The 20008-nt window shown below is 44.1% G+C and overlaps 1 protein-coding gene across 4 annotated transcripts in view; it reads left to right on the forward strand.

Moving 5' to 3' along the window:
• The first annotated feature begins 293 nt into the window (after window positions 1-293).
• The window catches only part of PRICKLE2 (prickle planar cell polarity protein 2), a 349626-nt gene continuing 329911 nt past the window's right edge, over window positions 294-20008 (forward strand). For 2 of the 4 annotated variants that reach the window (XM_019624096.1, XM_019624097.1), the window contains exons 1-2: window positions 294-602; window positions 1281-1366. In XM_019624096.1, the coding sequence (XP_019479641.1) occupies window positions 453-602; window positions 1281-1366 (236 nt within the window). In that variant the 5' untranslated portion in view covers window positions 294-452. The remainder of the gene's footprint in view (window positions 603-1280; window positions 1367-20008) is intronic. The other 2 variants (XM_019624098.1, XM_019624099.1) reach the window with 1 other exon arrangement.

A 20008-nucleotide genomic window follows, 5' to 3' on the forward strand; every position in this document is an offset into this window, starting at 1 on the left:
CCCCCCGCCCCCCTTTCCCCAGCCACAGCAGCAGGCGGCCTTGAAGTGGTTCCTGCCCCTAACTTCTGCGACGGGTGAGGGAAGAGCCTTTGGGGGCGGGGCAGCCCAGGTGCTGGACTACAGTTGGCCCCAGTGGGTCCGCGGGGAAGCAGGAAAGGGAGAAAGTAGGCACAGCCAGGGTGCGGGGGAGGGATGGGAAGGGCCAGTGGACCGCGGGGCGAAGCCGCGGAGGGCGGGGGGATGCCGGGAGAGAGGGAGGGACCTGCGGGCGGGAGAGCGAGAGGCACAGGGAAGGGAGGAGGAGAAGGCGTGCGCTCCACAGAGAGCCGGAGGCTGCGAGGCGGAGACAACCCGGCCACCGGCCGCCGAGGGTGCCCGCCCAGGTGACCCTCCCTCCAATTCGCGGCGCGGACAGACCGACCGAACACGCTGAGTGCAGGAGGCTCCCGGCCATGTTCAGCCGGAGCTCCCGGAAAAGACTCTCCAGCCGCTCGGTGAGTGTCCCCCACCAGAGCGGGACAGATCTCCGGGTGCCCCTGGGCCGCCGCGAGCGCCCCTGCCCGGTCTCCCTGTGCCCGGCGGCCGCGCACCTGTGGCCCCAGGTAAGCCGGCCCCGCGGGCGGGCGTGCGGGTGGGCGGAGGCATGGCCGGAACGCGCTAGAGGCATTCAAGGCGCAGAAGGGGTTAAGTCCGGATTCCCAGACCGGGCGAGAGGAAGACCAGAAACTGTGGCCCGCAATGACACAGTTTGGGTGCGTCCCGTAAAGCCCCCTCCCTCGCCTCTTCCTTTAGGGCAGATCATAATCCCACCACGAAAGCGCCAGCGGCCAGCTTCTTGGAGCTTTAGACGTGGACTTGACTTTGGGGCTGTCTTTTGGGGTGTCCTGTGCTGCCCCCTTCTCAGGAGCACCAGCCCGGTCCAAGGCGAGCATTCCACGGTCGCTTCTCCGGGAACAGAAAGATCTTGCTTTTGTTTCTTGGAAACCGGGTGACCAAGGTGTCTCTGGGAGACAAAGCCCCAGCCATGGCCATTTTTTGGTGGCTTGGTGCCTATGCTAGAGGCAGCCTGCCTGGGTCCGCACCCCCTTCCCCAGACAGGAGACCACCCCCCGGGACAGCAGCAGTGCCCTGCTCCACGTCCCCCACCTCAGAGAGGAACACTGGAGTCAAATCAGATGAGGTGGGGTGGAAAGAGTAGGGCGTCCTGCCCGGCACACAAGTGGGGCTTTGGAAGGAGCCTCTGTGGTGGAAACATGTTGTGTTGTCTTTTTGTTTTGAAGTTGACTGGACTGGGGCGGATAGAGAGAGGCCAGCCATGTAACGCCTGTGGTGACCAGTGCCCTGGGTTTGCCTTGCATAAATGGAGGTAGGATACCTTAAATCTGATTTCTAAAAAAAACACAGTCAGGAGGGCAATACGGGCAGTATATGTATATGTGTGTATGTACGTGAAAAGAAACATATGCACACACGTATGTTTTTCTCTTTTTGTAAATCTTACTTGTAAGCCACATGAAAGAATGCAAAGGCTGTTCCTTTAAGAGCGGGACTACATCTGCTGCAAATATTGAAGGTGGAAGTGGTGGCCAGACACTAGGGGATGCAGGAGAGCATTTCCCTGATGTGAGTTTTGGGTCCCCCGAACCCACACTCTGTGTATCTAAGTCACTCAACCCCAAACAATTCCACTTGGGCATGGAATTTCCAAGTGCCCCAGTGCAGCACTTGTAGGATTCCCTGGACTGGCTGGTGTTTTCCAATTGTGTTTTTAATTCAGCCCCTGTAGCTCTGGGTCCCAACCACAAATCCACCGCTGCCCGCCTGCGCTGTGTCAACCCTCTTCGGTGGCCAGATGTTTCTTATTAATGTGCTGTGAATGTTGACTTCCAGGCAGTCCCAGACTGGATTGGAATGATTATGTTTGGGAGACAAGGGCTCTCGGTACCCTCCCAGTGCATCTGGCTGCTGGGGCTCTGGTTGGAAAAAGTTGGGGTGCAGGCTTGCCGGCTCTCAGTTTGATGACGTAAAGAGGTGGATCCTTCTTAGCAACTTCATGAAAAGAAAAAACCAGTGACAGGAGAAAATTCTCCAACATCATAACATGTTCTCTCTTTGATTATTGCATCTTTTTCCCTTTCCCCACCACTCCTATGCCCCTTTGAAGAGCGCTGTTTCTGGATTCTAGGGAGAAAAGCCTTTGATCTTTTTTCTCCCTTTGTGCATGCTTCTCTACTTTCTCCCCATTGGTAATGTGTGCAGGGCACCCAGTTATAAGGAAACTCCCAACTGGCTCCTTCAGAAATTAAATGCTTTTGTTTCTGCCTCAGATGGGTCTGGCAGTCTCTTTGCCTTTGTTTCAGGGCACGGAGCGCAGCCCTCTGGCTCCCGAGCATTTAATAACTTCTGTGTCAGAGGCAGGGCCAGCCGACCTTATAAATATGTAATGGACAGACATAGGCCTCCATCAGTCGTGCCAATGTTACAGCCCCTTGTGTGTCCCGGATGTGAAAGTGGGTGATACATGGGAATAGGTGTAGAAGCCTTATTTTGTCAGCCAAACCCAGGATACGGAACTACAGATCCAGTCCTTTCTGATCAATCTTATGCTGGAATGGGGGTGGGAAAGGTGGAGGAAACAGGAGAGTGCTTTTCAGCGTCTCCCCTGTTCTCGAGCATTTGGGTTAACTTCTGACTGGAGGCCTGTGGAGTAGTTGTATAGTGTGGGGTGTACCTGGCACCCCCACATCAGTCTGACCTCCAGTCAGTTACTTACTCTCTCTAGATCGCAGTTTCCCTAACCATTAAATGGGAACAATGACTTACCTCATGGTGCGATTGTAGGGATTAAATGAGATTTCTGAAAACACATTGTTTGCCCAGTACCAGGCACCCAGTAAATATTAGCTACTTTTGTTCATTACTTTTAGCTTCCGTTCAACCGCTGCTCAGGAAGAAACATAACTAGCCTGTCTGAGGCCGCGGGGTGTCCAGTTCACTATAGACTTTCATGACCACAGCTTCTTGCAGACCCTTAAGTCATTTTAACCCAGCTGACTTTGTGGTGGGAAAACAAGTGTTTTATTTTCAGCCCATTATGGAGCCTTTCTCTTGGAAAGAGACCCTTTCATTAGGCTGAGATAGGTTTTCATGCTGAAGCAGTTTCCTCATGAGCAGCAGAAAGACTTCACTTTGACTCATGAATGGGGTTTTTATGGCGTTTCCACCCATTGCTGGAAAGGAAGCAGCCCCTCGCTTTTGCTCCCTCCTTTTCCCCCTTGGGTATACTTCTGGGTGACCTTTTGGAGAAGAGGGACAACCATTTGTGGGTTACAGCGCAATATTCTTTTTGGCAGTTTGAAATACACAATGTGCTCACTTTTCACACCTCTGACTGGAGAGACAGTTGTGCCCGGATAGGAGCAAAAGGCCTGCCTGACAGGCTGAAAAGCTGCCTGTGGGCTGACTCACCGAGCGTGAACTTCCCTAACCCCAGAGGACCAGGCACTTGAAACATTACCGCTTGTTGGCCTCTCAACTAGCCTCTCTGCTTCCTCACTGGTCCCGCAGTGCACTGTCTACACAGCAGGCAGCTCCTCAGAGCAGAACAGAATTGTGTTACTGCCTCCTGCACAAAGGCATTCAAGTTCTAGGGAGGAAGTGTGTTGTAAACAAATTTTGCTTCCCCCTCTGGTGTGGAGGAGAGAGATGGGACTTTGAAGTCCAGACAGAGATGGACTGGTGTCTTGCTCTGGCTTTGACAAGCTGTGTGAGCTTGAGCAAATGACTTAGGCTCCCTGAGTTTCATTTTTCCCAGCTGTCAAACTGGGATCTCTCTCCTGAACAAATATTTGAGTGCCTGCTTTGTGCCAGGCACCCCGCTGGTGCTGGGGATATAGCAAAGAACAAACCAGGCAAGATTCCTGCCCTCGTTCAACAGGTAATTACATTTTAGATAAGGTGGTCAGGAAAGGACTCTGAGGAAGTGACATTTGAGCAGAGACCTAAATGAAGCCGGCAGGAGGATCCTGTGGACTCGGACCTGGGGCGGGAGCCATCAGTATGTCCATCTCCTGGAAGCTTGTTAGAAACGCAAAGTCTCAGGCCTGCGCTGGACTGACTGCATGTGAGCCATAGTTTTAACAGATCCCCAGCTGATGGGTGTGAGCACGGTGAAGACTGAGAAGTGCCGACTTGAAACACCAAGCACCATGTACGAGCACGCAGAGTTGCTGTCCACACTCTGGAGCAGCTTGTGTGTGAGGAAAGATGCCCAGCACGGTGTCCGCTGTACTTCATGGGGGTTTGCCTGAGTTGTCATACTCTCTCCCCATTCTTATTGTTATCCACGCCTTGAGGTGGCAAATGTGGGGATTTTTTGGTAGGATTTCTGAAAATCCCCACAAGGATTTATGTGTCTTAGAGAGCAGAGGGCTCACAATTGTCACCCAAAGTGATCCCCTCCACCTGATGTAGGGCCTCTGGGGAGCCAAGTGGGGTGCTGCTCCTCAGGACAGCCTAGCGCAAACCCTGCAGTGGCCGGGCGGGGCCGTGGAGGGAATTTTCATTAAGAGGAAGATTAAGGCATCTTCATGGACTGCGGCCAGAACACAATCATTAATAACCAAGCACTTAGTGTACTCTGCTATGAGATGGCTTTCTGAGTGGGGGTTAATTGGGTTTGCTTGTTTGCTACCAGATTGAGCAGGGAGAGAATAATAGCCATTTTTACAGTGAAGGTTTACCCTTTGAATGCCTACGCACTGATAAATAAAAATAGTAGTAATAATACCAAAACAGCATCAGCGATAATAACCGTGAGTGCTTACTCTGCCCAGAGCTGTGCCTCCACGTTTTACATACATTTTTTTTTTTAATCCTTACCAAACCCTATGAGGCAGATGCAATCATTTTCCCCATGAGGAAACTGAGGCTCAGAGCTGCTGAGATTTGGCTTTAGAACCCGCGCTGGTTTCCTTGTGACTCACCACCTCTTGTAAATTGCCTGTTAGGCAACGGTCACAAACTAGAGGGCCTTGGGTCATACCCAGCTTGCAGATGGGTTTTATTGGGTCTGCACAATATGGTAAAAAAGGAGCTTTTTCTAACCTTAAAATCCAGTTTTCCAGCTCTCTTGGAAAAATCCAAATATGTAGTAACAGGGGGCCTCCTTGCCTCATGTCAATAATTGTAAGTACACAGCGCTGTTTGCTAGAAGCAAGGGTGTGACCTCGGCTCACCCTAGTCTCCAACATTCCAGTTGCATTCAAGGACTTCTTTAAATATTTAGGTTGTCTGTCAGGTTCCGGAAGTGATTGGAACTCACAAATCCTGAGTGAGCCTTCTCATCTCTCCAAATATGAGTTAAAAAATAGTAAGCTTCTGTAATATGAGCTTCCGTTTTTAAAGCATTGACAATGGCCGGCAAGTGTTTTACATCCTTCCTATCTTTCACTTAACAACAGTCCTTGGAGATGGTTGCAGTTATTTATATCCATTTTAATAGATAATGAAAGAGGGTTAAACGACTTGCCTAAGGTTCTACAGCCAGCTAGTCAATGGTATTCCCACCCCATCTGACTTCAAAATCCTGTGTCTGGACCAGGACTTCTCAGGCTTGGCTTGTGTATGAATTGCCAGGGGAGCTTGTTTAAATGGAGATACTGATTCAACAAGCTTAACTGGAGCCTAAGATTCTGCATTTCTAAAGCTCCCAGACCATGCTGATGCTGCTGGTCCAGGGACCACACTTTGAATAGCAATGGTTTAGGTCAGGGGTTGGCAAACTAGGGCCTGCCTGCTAGCCCAATGTGACCCTTTTCCTGGTTTGTGATTGGTTCACAAACTAAGAATGGTTTTTACATTTTTAGTGGGTGGAAAAAATCAAAAGAGTATTTCATGACACATGAAAATGATATGAAATTCACATTTCAGTGCCCATAAATGAAGCGTTATCCAGATAAAGTCATGCCTATTTATTAACCTATTGTCATAGAGTTGACTAGTCACAACAGACTGTATGGCCCCTAAAGCCAAAAATATCTACTGCCTGACCCTTTAAGGAAAATATTGGCCAACCCCTGGTCTCTACCACTACCTAGGGGGATATGCAAATAGCTTCTCTTAGTTTTAGAAGAGAGGAATCTGAGCACCTTTTTGAATCAGGGCTAGAGGAAACAACCACCCCAACTTGGATGAGAATGGTGCTAAAATCAAAGGCAGCCATCGAACCAGGGAACAGACCAAAGCCATTTCTAAAGGGCGTGGGGAGATGAGGCTTGCAAGACCAGATCAATGAACCGCCAATGTATTCTAAGCTCCTTGTAATCCCTTTAACGGTTCAGTTTTGCTGATAAATGTAGATTTGACTGTAGCATTAAAAGGCGGGCTTTCAGGCCAAGCCTCCTGGAGTTGCACTTTCACAAGCAGCTGACTTGGAAAGCCCAGAGCTGTGGTAGCTTGGTGAGGTCGTTTAATTATGCAGAGCAGCTTGTCTCCGGACAAAGGCCGCCTTCCCAGGCAGGATGCTTTGGTCGCTCCAGAAGCAGCGCTCCTGGGTCAACCAAAACTGCGCCTTGAAAAGCGTCTTTCCTTAGTTGCCCTGGCAATTGTGTTGATGGATGACTGGGGCAGTAATGTGGGGGAGATGGCCGGCCTGGTTTCCTATTGTGGATTGTAATTTGGCTACGAAATGGGTCCCCACCGATTATTTTGCTTGGGGAGGAAAAACACTCTGTCTCAGTCATCTGATGTGCCAAGAAAAGTGGGGGAAAGTGGTACATGTGTGTGCACAAATATGTGCTTAAGACTTATGCCTGGAATCCTCAAGGTAGGCATAGATACTTTAGCAGCTCAGATGGTTGCTGGTTGGCTCACCTTATGTCATTTGCATTTGGTAATATGCCCAATAGAAGCTGAAACACCTTAATTAGGTTTTTTCCTGGAGGAAACATATTAGTTCATTCCAATATATCTGTATTGTCTCTGATTTTAAATAAGACATGGCTATTACAAAAGATTTAAAAGTCACACACACACGCAAAACATACATAGGGCAGAGAAGAAAACCCTTAATTATACCTTTGAGAGCAAGGGTCAGCAAATTATAGCCTGTGGGACACAATCAGCCTGCTACCTGTTTCGTACAGCCTACTAGCCAAGAATAATTTTCAAATGGTTGGAAAAAAATCAAAAGAAGAATAACACTTTGTGGCACATAAACATTATATGAAATTTAAATTTTAAGTCCATAAATAAAGTTTGAATGGAACACAGCGATGCCCATTGATTTAGTGTCATTAGTTGCTGCTTTTGCTATAGCAGAATTGTCATTAAGCCAGCCCTCATGGTCCAACACTGGAAGTGTGTACTACCTGGCGCCGTACAGAAACTGCCAGAGATATTGTTGTTTATGTCTTGCTGTTTATTTCCTCAAATTCATTCAAATTACGGTTTATTAACAAGATTTTACAGAAAGTATGCATTGTGCATGTGGTCTTTTGTAGCTTACTTAGAAATACTTTCTGGATATTTTTACATTTCAGGCAAAAAGATCTAATACACTTACTAGTTTTTCAAATGTACTGTATGGGTTATCACTGAATTAAAATTTGTCTATTCGTGGCCAGTTTGGTGGTGTTCCATTGTTCCTTATATACTATATGGCAGTAGTTTCTCTTGTGCTACAGCATGCTTACATGAAGCTCTTGTCAGATTTGCCCTCCAAAAACATAGTGCCAACATTCATTCCTATTCTTTAAACAATTTGAGTATATCTATGTGTTCTTTGGGCTGAAACTTTGAAACATCTCAGCTTGTATGGCAACCTCGTAATTAATCCTTGTTTAATCACCCTGCGTGACAATTTGTACCTGATGAATAGTAAGAAAACACAGAGCATGGATGTCAGTCATCTTGTTTTCAAAATACATTTTATTTGTCTTTAATTCTGAAAGTGACACCTATTTTCTGTTGAAGGGTTGTCATTCAACCTTATGTTTCTGTTGCTTAAGGTTGGTGGGATGAGGGGGAAGCTAATAAATTTGTTATTTTGTGGACTCCAGTTCAAAAAGCTAGAAGATTATTCTTTAACTCTGTGATAAATGAGTACCCAGAGGGAATTCCCTGTGGACACAGGGAGCATTCCCTAAAGGAAATGATTCCCAGATCACTGAGCATTTTGAGATCAAAAGGATTCTACCTGCCTCGTGTATAGGAGAGCCATGGGGGGTGAACTCTGGGGAGAAATGTGTATTTTCAGGCAGTGTCATGAAAACCTCTAGGAAGCTTATAAGGACTTAGGTGGGAGCATTATAGCCGAGTGGTTAAAGGGACAGGCTTTGAAGACATTTTGCTCGGATTGTAGTCTTGGTTCTTCTCTTACTGAGCATTGTTGGGAAAGTGACTTAATCTTTCTGAACTTTTCTTGGTTTTCTAATCTGAAAATGGGAATACTTTAACTTATTCTGAGGTTATCTTATGAGAATTCAATGGGATAATACGTGGCATGTATCTCTTTGTGCATGGTGTATAGCAGGGGCTTCATGTATGTTTGTGGGTGCAAGAAAGTTTAATGGAAACAAGATTGGATAAGGAGTAAGAAGACCTGGTTCATGGCCCTGTGACAGAGAAGTCAGTTCCCCACCATGAGCTGTAACCCTTTATTTGTTAAATGATGTTTCTTTTCTTAGGGACTTAGCTCAGAAGAGGTAGTGGAGTCCTCCTCTCTTATGTGGGTGTTTGGTTTCTAAAGGGATGAGACTTCCTGATGGAATAGCGGTTTCATACAGCCCATCACACGCTGGGGCCATATACACTTGAGATGAAATGGAGCTTAGAATTGGACCCTGTACCCTCACAATCTCTTTGCTTAAGTGAAGTGTGCATATGATGTCTGCAAAAAACAATTTGCAAACTCTAACAAGAAGACAGCATTTGAACTCTGCCCCTGGGGTCTGCATAAAAAAGAGGCCCACCCATTGGACCATGAATATTCATGTCCAAGATGAAAATTACACATCATCAAGGCAATACTTAATCTACAGAGTGTGCCAAAAAAATGTATACACAGTCTAAGAAAGGAAAAAAAAACATTAAAATTGCAATACACAATATATACTGATAACAAAAGATGACTACAAGTCATGTGTATACATTGTTTTGGCACCCCTGGTATTTGACCCAAGCCTGCTTAAAGTATGAGGTTTTGTGACTTCCGGTGTGCCATGGTAAACACTTTCATTTACATGATCTCCAGTCCTTACGCAGAATCTCTGTCTTCTAAGGCATGACAGACAAAGATATTTATACAATATTTGAACCCAAGATCATACTCTGGAAACCCCTAAGAGAAGATCTGGCCTGTACCTATATATTTTTTTGACAATGTATGATATTTAAAAAATTAATTAATTGCCAACATTTGGCATTTTGTATAAAAAAATCACATCTGGAGTTTTCTCTGGAATAATGAAAATTTCTGGCAACTCTGGGCTTAAATTGCTTCCTGTTTTTAGATAGAACACAAAAGTTCAGCTTTTCCACAGTCCCCACTATTCCCTGTTGGTTACACCTGGCCTGCCTCACTCGTTTACATTACTGGGTGGCTGCTGCAGACATCTGATTTTGAGACTACTGATTTGAAGAAGCAAGTGAGTGAATATACACGACTGGAAGGATGATATGAATGACAGTAAAGTTGCCACTTGCTAGGGACAACTGTGCTGAGCAAGCCGTCAAAGCAGCTAAATTCCCAGCCTGGGAGATGCTACTGGGGAGGAGATAACATTATTTGAGAACCTGCTGTGTGCTTGGCTTCTTTCATGCATCACCCCATAGCATTCTCAAAACGTGACATCATCCATGTTGTTACCTGAGGCGTGTATTTTATCTTCGACTTTTTAAATATGAGGAAACTGAGGCCTTAGGGAGTTAGGTAACATGCCCTAGGTCACACAGGTAATAGGTAATAGAGTCAGGATTTGCAGCCAAGTCTTCAGGGCTTGAGATCACAAGTTCTTTAACTGAGAGAGAGTGTTTAGCTCTGGCATTTTGACTCTCCTGGTCTAAATATAAAACTATACCTTGGGGGAAACAGAGTCTTACATTCTCAGTGTCCTGGGGATGAGATCTGACTGCTGTCTACAATGAACAAAACGTCTGAAGAATCCTAGGCTAGTTGATTTGTTTGAGACCGGGATCTTAAAGGTGAAACTCCTATAAAATCAGAGGGTGTGATGTTGAGCTTATTGGGGTGTCTGAAAGGTGGGAAATTGAATTAAATACAATGTGATTTCCAATAGGCGGCTACTGGCATTTTTCTAATCAAATCTGCATACATAAAGGGGGCTCCATTCAGCTTGTTTGCAGCTCTGGTGTTCAATCCAGCAATCTGGCCAGTTTGTGAAGGGTGGTGGTGGGGGCCTTGCCTCCAGAAATGTCATTTGGGTGTTTCCTAGAGGAAACCTCCACAAAAGGGATCAGTCAGGGAAAGGAGTTTGCAGCATATCCCTTCAAGCAGCCAACTTTAAGTCTATAAGCTAAAAATAAACATGATGGCCATTATCCAGTCTTCAGACCCATGCCTTTTACCTTATGCTCCCCAAGGCTTTACCGGTCCTGATACCATGTTGCAAAACAGACGCAAGCATATTTGACCGTTGGAAAGCATTTAATGAGAGCGTTATTTGATTTTATGTTTGGTAAACTACTTGGTGATGCAGAAACCGCTTTCACAAGTCTTAAAAACTGGCTCATTATGTGTACATGTAACACGCAGAGCAGGTCTTCCAAGTTTAAGTGCTGAGGAATTAGGCCTCCAGGGGACTTATTTAAAAAAATGCAGGTGTTTTCTTTTCTCAACACACTATGAAATTACTCTGATAATATAATTTCTCAAAAGTCTTTTGTTCCCAATCAGGCACCCAGGAGTGCTCCTGTCATTTGCATCGTTGATGATTCTCTCTCTTTGGAGCTTTTCCAACAGTTTATTGAGTTGTTTGGAAATTATGACAGGCTCCTTTCATCTATATGAAGCCCAAAATTTGGAGACAATAGATAACTGGGGAATACCTCCATAATCTTAGGTCTGAAATAGCTGAAGCCGTGGGAAGGACACCTAAATATGTTTTTCTGGGTTCTAGAAGGTGGAACAATTTCATAGATGTTTCCTACTGCTCGGGATTTCAGATAATATTTTTTCTCTTTAAATTTTCATAACCTTGGTGGTAACAATCTTTGAGGTAAGTTTTCTTTTTATTTTAAATTACTGTTGATCAAATTGTTGGATGATATATGTATAGTGTACACAATTTGGAAAATTCTATTTTGAAAGTCAAATGATTAAAAAAAAAAAAAGTGTAACCCCATCACCCGAAGAGTACTCTCAGTGTCAGGGTGTGATTTCCATCTAGTCTGGTTTCTTTACTTAGAGTTTTACACAGTTGTATTAGTTTTCTAGAGACACGGAAACAAACCACTGTAAACTGGGTGGCTTCAAATAACAGAAATTTCTTTTCTCACAGTTCTGAAGGCTAGTAGTCCAAAATCACGGTGTCAGCAGGGTTGCTTTCCTCTTGAGACTCTGAGAATTCCTCCCATGCCTCTGTCTCAGCTTCTGGTGGCGTTTGGTGCCTCTGGGCATCCTTGGCTGGTAGATGTGTCACTCCCACCGCTGCCTCTGTCATCACGTGGTATCCTTCCAGTGTGTCTCTGTCCCCTTTTCTGCTCTTCTTTTATTGTATAAGGACTGGTCATTGGATTTGGGCCCTCCCCAATCCAAGGTAATCTCATCTCAAAGTCCTTAATTTAATTTCATCTGCAGAGAGACCCTTTATCTAAATAGATCCCATTTAGAGATTCCAGGTAGATGTCTCTTTTGGGGGACCACTATTCAACCCATTATAATCACTGTGGTAATAAAGCATATACAGTTTTATATTCTTAAGCAGCCCTAACTAGGGCTTTCTAAAGGTGTTATTTGTAAAACTACAGTGGCCCAGGAGGGCTGGGCCTTGATTTGGGGGCACCTTTGTTGAGAATACGCTTTACTTGTCTTTTCTAGGCACAGTTAAATGCTTGCAACAGGAGGGGATTGGACAAGCCATCATTAGTTGGTGGAATTTGCTACCCATATTGATGAATTCAGCTGTCTGAATCAGTTGACCCCCAGGTCACCCTATAAACTCCATCCATCTTCCCTTAGCCTTTGTTGGGCTTTGCCAGGGAGATGTATAGGAAATGAACTGGTAGTCTGTGGACAGTTATTTGTGGGAAGAGCTTTTGGCCCTGGGGCCTTTCAATTAATGTCTAGGTTATATAATTGATTCATTTTTAAAGGCAAAAAAAAAAGGCTTCTTTAGAAAAAATTCTTCGTAATCCTAGAAATACAAACCATCTCCACAAAACCCTGTCAGAGTTAACTCACTCCACTCCTCTCCGCTTCTGTGTAAACACAATTAGAAAAAGTATAACATTAATTGTACTTCCCATCCCTTGATTTCTGTTAAATCCAGCATGACTGAATCTAGGCTTTTCAGAATAAAATATCTGAAATAAAATGAAAGCAAGTTATGATTTTTTTTCTTTATCATCATCATCATCATCATCATCATCATCATCATCATCATATTAGCTATCCTTAAATGAACATGTACAATATGCCAGGGATAATTAGATTCTAAGCATGTTCCTTGTGTTCTCTTGTTTAATTATTGAAAAGCTTTGTGAGATAGACCTATTCTTTAAATTGGTTTCATGAAGAAACTGAGGCGAGGCAAGTTTAAGTTACTTCCCCAAGGTCACACAGCTAGTTAGCATTGAAACCAAGGTTAGAGCTTAGGGTTCTGACTGTAGTTTGGGCTCTTAAACGCTGTGCTCCTGGCTCTGTAGGGACCTGATCGACTCTGCACATTGGTAGGGCTGTTCCCCTTCCCCATAGAGCTCATTCATTAGATCTCAGTTGGTGCTTAGAATTGACATCTAATAAATTAGGTGCTGCTGTTAGTACTGCTCCAGGGAGCAGAGTTTGAGAACCACTGCCCAACACCATAGCCCAGCCTTCCAGGATTTGATGGTGACCTCAGGGAGACCAGATAAACGTGATTTAAATGGCTGTCCACGTTAGCATTCCACAAGCTTTCTTACCACAAGTAGTTGAGATTACTGTTGAAGGATTGGTATTGATGTTGAGAGCTAGGAGTTTATATTGGAGAGAGAATCCCAGCCCCCACTTATGCTTTAGTATATTCTTGGCCGCCGCGTTCCTATCCCTTGTAGAATGTGGAATTTAATAAAGTGGTTTTTAACCTCTTTCATCAACTGGAAAGCTGAACCAGCCAAGGCCTGGTATCTATGAAGATGACTGTGGATTAATGCAAGGTTCTGGCCCCACCAGATAGTACAATACATTGTAAGACGACAGACGTGAAACCAGTACAGTACGGGACTGGAGCAGGAATAGACCCCTGCGATAGAACAGAACGTCTCCAAAGCTAGATGGAAGGCATGGTGACAGTGGTACGTGAGAAAAGTGACACGTAAACGCAGTAGGGGAAGGATTTAGAATGGTGCGAGGACAAGCAGCTTTCCATCTGGAATACCAAGAGGTTAATAGAGAACTCTAACAACGTTTTATTGTGGATGGATGCTTTTACAAATTTGGAAAGTAAAAGACATATCTAAATTCAAATGTTTTCTCTTTCTTTCTCTTTCCCTCACTCTCTGCCCTCTAGCCACCTTACTGGTCCCCAAACTCAGCGAGTATGTTCCCACATCATAGCATCTGCCTTTGCTGGGCCCTCTCCCAGGACTGGCTCCCCCAGATGTTCACAAGGCTTGTTCCTTGACTTCCCTTCCAGCCTCTCCTCCAATATCATTTCCTTAGAGCAGGGTTCACTGACCATCCTGACATAGCATTCCGATCACTCCCTTTTCCCTTCCTGTCTCTTGGGTTTTTTTCAGAGCACTTATCACTACCTGACACTATATTTTTAATGGCTTATCTGGGTTTTTCTGCCCTAGAATTAATTACTTTAGCCTACACAAGAATGTAAACTTCATGAGGATATTTTCTTCCATGACTCTTGTTAAATCCCCCCAACACCCAGACAAATACTTGATCCGTAGCAAAAATCCCAACAGAGTTTGTTGAACGACTGAATAAATGAATGGACGATGAGAAACTCAGAAGTCATAAAGGAAGATGGATTATTTTGACATGAATAGCTTAATTAAGATTGTCAAATGAAAAATTGAGAAAATTATTTGGAACACGTATGATGTACAGAGACTTACTTTTTATAATATGAAAACAGCTCTAATAAGAAAAAACATACAACTCACTAGGAAATTGGGCAAAAGATCTCATCAGGCAGATGTATGAGAAGGTATCATTTGTTTTCTTAATAATGTTTCTGTTTATTTGTGAGTCCAATGTGAATAGCCATTAGAAAATATATTTGTGTAGAATGGTGAAGTCTGTGTTCAATGAACTATAGCATGTCGTTTCCGAGGAATTATTAAAATAGTATGCATACTCGTATGTTTTGGGCTAAGCTTTGTTCACTTCATCAAGGAGTTTAAAAGACCTCTTAAGAGTCCTTAGGAGTTGGAATTGTCCATGGGCGTAAACATGGTCCATAGCAGTGATAGTGTGATTTCAAAGATGACAGAAAAACAACTATAAAACTACGATGTCAAAAAATCACTTCTGCATCTAGGGATTTGGGCATTTGGACACTCCTGGCTGCATTTCTGTTTTCTCATCACAACGACTTGGAGTGCTGCTATGGGCATTTTGTGGGCTGGAGACAGGGAGGTTGAACATTCTGCATTCTGTGACACTGTGCCCTCTCCATGAAGGTGTTCCTGCTCCCAATGTTAAGAGCATTCTTACCCAGTGAGAAAGCTCTGGAAAATGTTGCAAGCCTCAAATGCCTTTAGGAAGTGCATAGTGCACTTCTGATATTTGGAAACCTCTCTGGACCTCAGTTTCCCTCATTTATTGATTGAGGGAGGTAGTTGATCGAATCAGGAAGGGCCCCGTCATCAGCACAGTGTGATAGCCTTACTAGGGCTTTCCCGCTGAAGTGGCCAACTGAGGAGATTGTGGCAAGAAGACATTTAAGAGGACAGAAGTTCTTCACTCAAGCCCCTTGCTGGATAACCCCAGATCTCCATATCCTCTGTAAAACGTGCACTTAGTAGGTCCTCTTTAGGATGCTCTCATTCCTCTGATCCCTCTAGTTGTTGCAGAGTTGTATATTTACCAAGAGTGAATTTATTTTTTCCTAAACCTGTTTATGCCAGTAATACCTGCTATAATTACATAAGCTACCTTCATAAACCCATGAAATAGAATGCGAGAAGAGAGTTGTTATATTTATGAAAACTAAGCCAAATGCTTGAAAATACCTCAATAATGAATACTAAAAACAAGATAATTGGATTAGGTTCTGGACAAAACAATTATAAAAGAACGAGGCAGAAATTGTAGAAGGAGCTAGTTTTTTTTTTTTTTTTACTTCTTTAGGTTCTGACACTTTTTTAGGTCTAAAAAAAACCCCCACACTGGAAGTTGATGAAGATGCACTATGAGTGTGTGTATGTGTGAAATATAAGGTACTGTGAGATGTAAACCCATATGCAATCGCCTCTCTCACTCTAAATGAATATATGGTTATGTGTTTCAAGAAAATAATTAAGATATGTCTGTGTCATTATTTTGTGATTCCTTAATGTGATAGACACTGCTGGTTGTCCCCACATCTATTGTCTACTTCTTCCTTAGAAAGATAACCTTCATAACATTGTCTGGCACGTAGCTTGAGAATGAAGACATTGTTTAGCAGCTCTCCTTGCTCCTGGGGGTTGCCATTTGGTTAAGTTCTAGGCAAAGACATGTAAGTAAAAATAGTAGGTACAATGTCTGGGAAGTGCTTTTTAAGGTAAAGCATGTACCTTTGTTTCCCTGCCTGCTGCCCGCTAGAATGTGGATGTGATACTTGGAGCTCAGGCAGCTAAATTGGACCATGAGGTGGAATCCCTGTGTTGAGAAACGCAGAACAAGACAGGCAGTGCCTGGGTCCCTGGTGACCAGAGACACCGCTGTAGCCTTGGACTACATAATTCCAGACTGTATTTACATGAGAGGGAAATTAATTTCCATCTTGTTTAGGTTATTATTTGGGATTTTCAGTCATCCATAGCCGAATTTTATTCCAACTGGACTACAGATGTTGATGATATTGCATAAGAGAGGCTCTATTATACTGGCTATTGCCCAAGGGTCAAGAATTAATTTTGACTGTTTCAACAGATGTCCTGGAACTGTCATTTCTAGCCAGAGTGCACCCACTGTGTTCTCGGTGGTTGAAAATACAAACTTGTTCTTTATTTTTAGGAGTACTTGCTAAGTGCGTGTGTGCTGTTCCAGGAAATACTGTTCTGAGGCAGGGATGACTTCTTCTGAAAACTTGACTTTTTATAAGTTGTTAGGGTAAATTGAATGACATGTGGTTATAATAGATGTACGAGAGTGAGTGTTTTTTTTCCTATTGTTCAGTTTCTCCATGCGTCTGCACCATTATTTATCCAGGAATAACCTGGAACATTTCAGGAATGTCATCATGTAGCACTGATTTCACCCTTGGAAAAAGTGCATATGCTGTTTCGGAATGCATTTAGAGCTGCTTATTTTAGGATTAAAGGGTATAGAATGAAGGAATACGATTAATCCCTTTGATAGCCCCTATCGTTTTACCAGCAGACTAAGCAGAGGGATTGAGTTCACATTACATACGTGGGGAAGTATGCCACACTGCTACTGTATGTGAGTGCGGGCAGGGGCGAAACCTTATCGCCTTTGTGTGAACAGAAAACGGCATGTGCCTTTTTAACCTCTTAATTAAATAATCACCATCCAAGAACTTTCCTGGCTGGAAAGTCTGCCTCATTGGTTGTATCCCAGGATAGTTTTGTGTGGAAGTCTTTAAGCGGGAATTACCTTTCCGATGGTGATTCCTGACCAGCTTTTTCAAATTATCTGAGGAGACGGTTAAATTGATAATAAATAAATGACAAAAAATTGGATGGCATTTTGGGGTCAAGTTTTCATAAGTAAGAGGAACACAGTGTGAAATTGATTTATAAAAAGCTTAGGGGAATTTAGTCATTCAAAAATATTTAGTGTATGCCTACCGTGTCCTCACGTGCCTTGAAATACAGTAAAAATGATATACATTTATATGTTTTAAATTAGTTGGATGTCCTTCCTTGATACATACACATACATATCGGTATGCATATATGTTATACATATGTCAGTATGAATATGTGTGCATGTGTGTATATGTATGTACATATGTTTTGCTCAATGTCTCATTCAAATGGTGGCATACCATAGATACTTCCCTTTTGTCACTTAACAATAGATCTTGGAGAGCTTTTAATATCAGTACGTATAAATACCCTTTAAATTAGACCATCTAACATTCCATTATTTGCTGTACCGTAATTTGTTTTGACCAGTTCTCCACTGATCATTTAGGATGATTAAAATTCCTCAGTATTGCAAATGATGCTTCAGCAGACATTCTTATGTATAGCCTGTCATTGCCTTTATGTGTGAAAATATCTATAGGATAAAATCCCAGGAGTACGGCCGGCCGAGTGGCGCGATGGTTAAGAACTGGCTTGGGATGCCAGAGGGCCCCGGTTCGGATCCCACATGTGAGGGCCAGTGACATTGCCCTCCACAGCTAAGATGCTGAACAACAGCTCAACCTGGAGCTGGGCTGCTGTGAGTCGCTGGCGACGGCGTAGGCTGCAGCCCCTGTGGCAGTGGGTTGCCATGGGCTACCGTATGTAGCCAGCAGCCGCAGTGAGCGACCGTCCAGAAGTCGGTGACTGTTCTGCCTCTCCCGCGAAGAGTGCAATGATGGTGCCAACTTGGGCCAGTGAAGCAACATCCTCCACAACTAGACTGAAGAACAAAAGGACAGCAACTTGTCTGTTCCCCTTACCCCAATTCCCCAGCACTGTTCCCATCCCCCCAATTCCCCAATAAAAATCTTTAAAAAAAAAATCCCAGGAGTAGAAAATCACTAAATTAAAGGGTATGTGCATGATAATTAGATGAATTTTACTAAATGGAAAAAAAAATGGTTTCCAAAGATGGATAGATCTATCAGTGTGTATGAGAGTAGACCACTTTTATTTTTTTATTTTTTTTTAAGCTGAGCCATCCTGCCACCTGTTGGTAGCTCAGTGGCTGCTCAGCTCGGGCCGGGACTCGAACCACTGTTGTTCAGAGCTCAAGCTCTTGAGCTAGCTCTTAACCAACTGAGCCACTCGGCCGGCCCGAGAGTAGATCACTTTTAAATGGCTGAGCATTTAACGTCAACAAACTTCGTGTAATGCCATTTAAAAATTTTATTTTTTATTGTGGTAAAATATATATAACTGGAATGCCATCTCTGTTCATTACTTTGATTTGCCAACCTCAAATTTTTGCAAAACCACTAAATTGGATTTAACCTCCTTACACTAAGATAGGAGCTATTAAATAATTTTATTCTGATCGAGTCTCTATGGGACTAAGACACACCATTCTTGTTGTCGATAGGGGCCGACGTGCTGTCAGCGTGCAGCTGCTGAGTTCCGGTGTATCAGAATGTGTGGTCACGTCCTGCCACAAGGTTGGGTGGGAAGAGGCAAGGGGCTGGGTGGTAGTGATTTTGGTGCTGGTCTGTTCTGCCCCTCATTTTTTCCATTTCATCTTTGGGTTCTGATTTCTACTTCCATGAAAATCAAGGGGTTAAGTAAATTAGGGCGTAAACCCCCTCTCCCTCATTCTTCCCATCACACCCTCCAGGAAGGTTTCGTTAAATTAAATCTTGAACCCAGCTTGAAAATCACAGGTTAACTGTGCCTGGAAGCATTTTTTTTCTCTCCATCTCCCCCATATCATTGTTTTCCTCCAAGCCACTGTTATTCCTTGCATCAATAGCTGCCCTTGTTTCCTAACAGATCTCCCCACTTCCACCTTTTCCCCCTCAAATCCATTTTCCACACAGCACTAGGATACAAAGAATAGTTCTTATGAAATATTGAACAGATACAAAAATATTGATAAAATATGCATAAGACATAAACAATAGCAATGCAATGGACACCCATGAGCCTACCACCTGGCTTTAGGAAAATGAACCTTGTTATTGTCTTTCTGATTCTATTCTCTCCTCCCCTCAGAGGTAACCACTCTCCTGAATTAGGAGTTTATCACTGCTTTGCTTTGCTTACTAGTTTTGCCACCAGTGTGTCCCCTCGTAGTAGTTTGTTTGCCTCTGCAGTCATTCTTTTGGGGTACACGTGTAGGAGCGTCTCTGGAGCACGTACCCAGGAGAGGCCTTGCCAGGTCATGGGTGTGTACCAGGGACATTACTAGATAAGATTTGTTGTTTTCCAAAGAGCGTTGTGTCAGTTTCTATTCCCATCAACAGGTAAGGTTCTGCTTGTTCTCATCCTCGCTCACACTTGGTTTTTTTTTTTTTTTTTAAAGATTTTTTTATTGGGGGAATTGGGGGAAGGGGAACAGACAAGTTGCTGTCATCTTGTTCTTCAGTCTAGTTGTGGAGGACGTTGCTTCACTGGCCCAAGTTGGCACCATCATTGCGCTCTTCTCTGGCGAGGCAGATCAGTCGCCGGCTTCTGGACGGCCGCTCACTGCGGCTGCTGGCCGCTCACGCTGGCTGCTGGCTACATACGGTAGCCCATGGCAACCCACTACCACAGGGACTGCAGCCTACGCCGTCGCCGGCGACTCATGGCAGCCCAGCTCCAGGTTGAGCTGTTGTTCAGCATCTTAGCTGTGGAGGGCAGCGTCACTGGCCCTCATATGTGGGATCCGAACCGGGGCCCTCTGGCATCCCAAGCGAGTTCTTAACCATCGCGCCACTCGGCCAGCCCTCACACTTGGTTTTGTCACATCTCTCCTTAGTCCTTTGTACAGGTG

The sequence above is a fragment of the Hipposideros armiger genome, unplaced genomic scaffold, assembly GCF_001890085.2.
Source record: "Hipposideros armiger isolate ML-2016 unplaced genomic scaffold, ASM189008v1 scaffold_578, whole genome shotgun sequence".
Taxonomy (NCBI): Eukaryota; Metazoa; Chordata; class Mammalia; order Chiroptera; family Hipposideridae; genus Hipposideros; species Hipposideros armiger.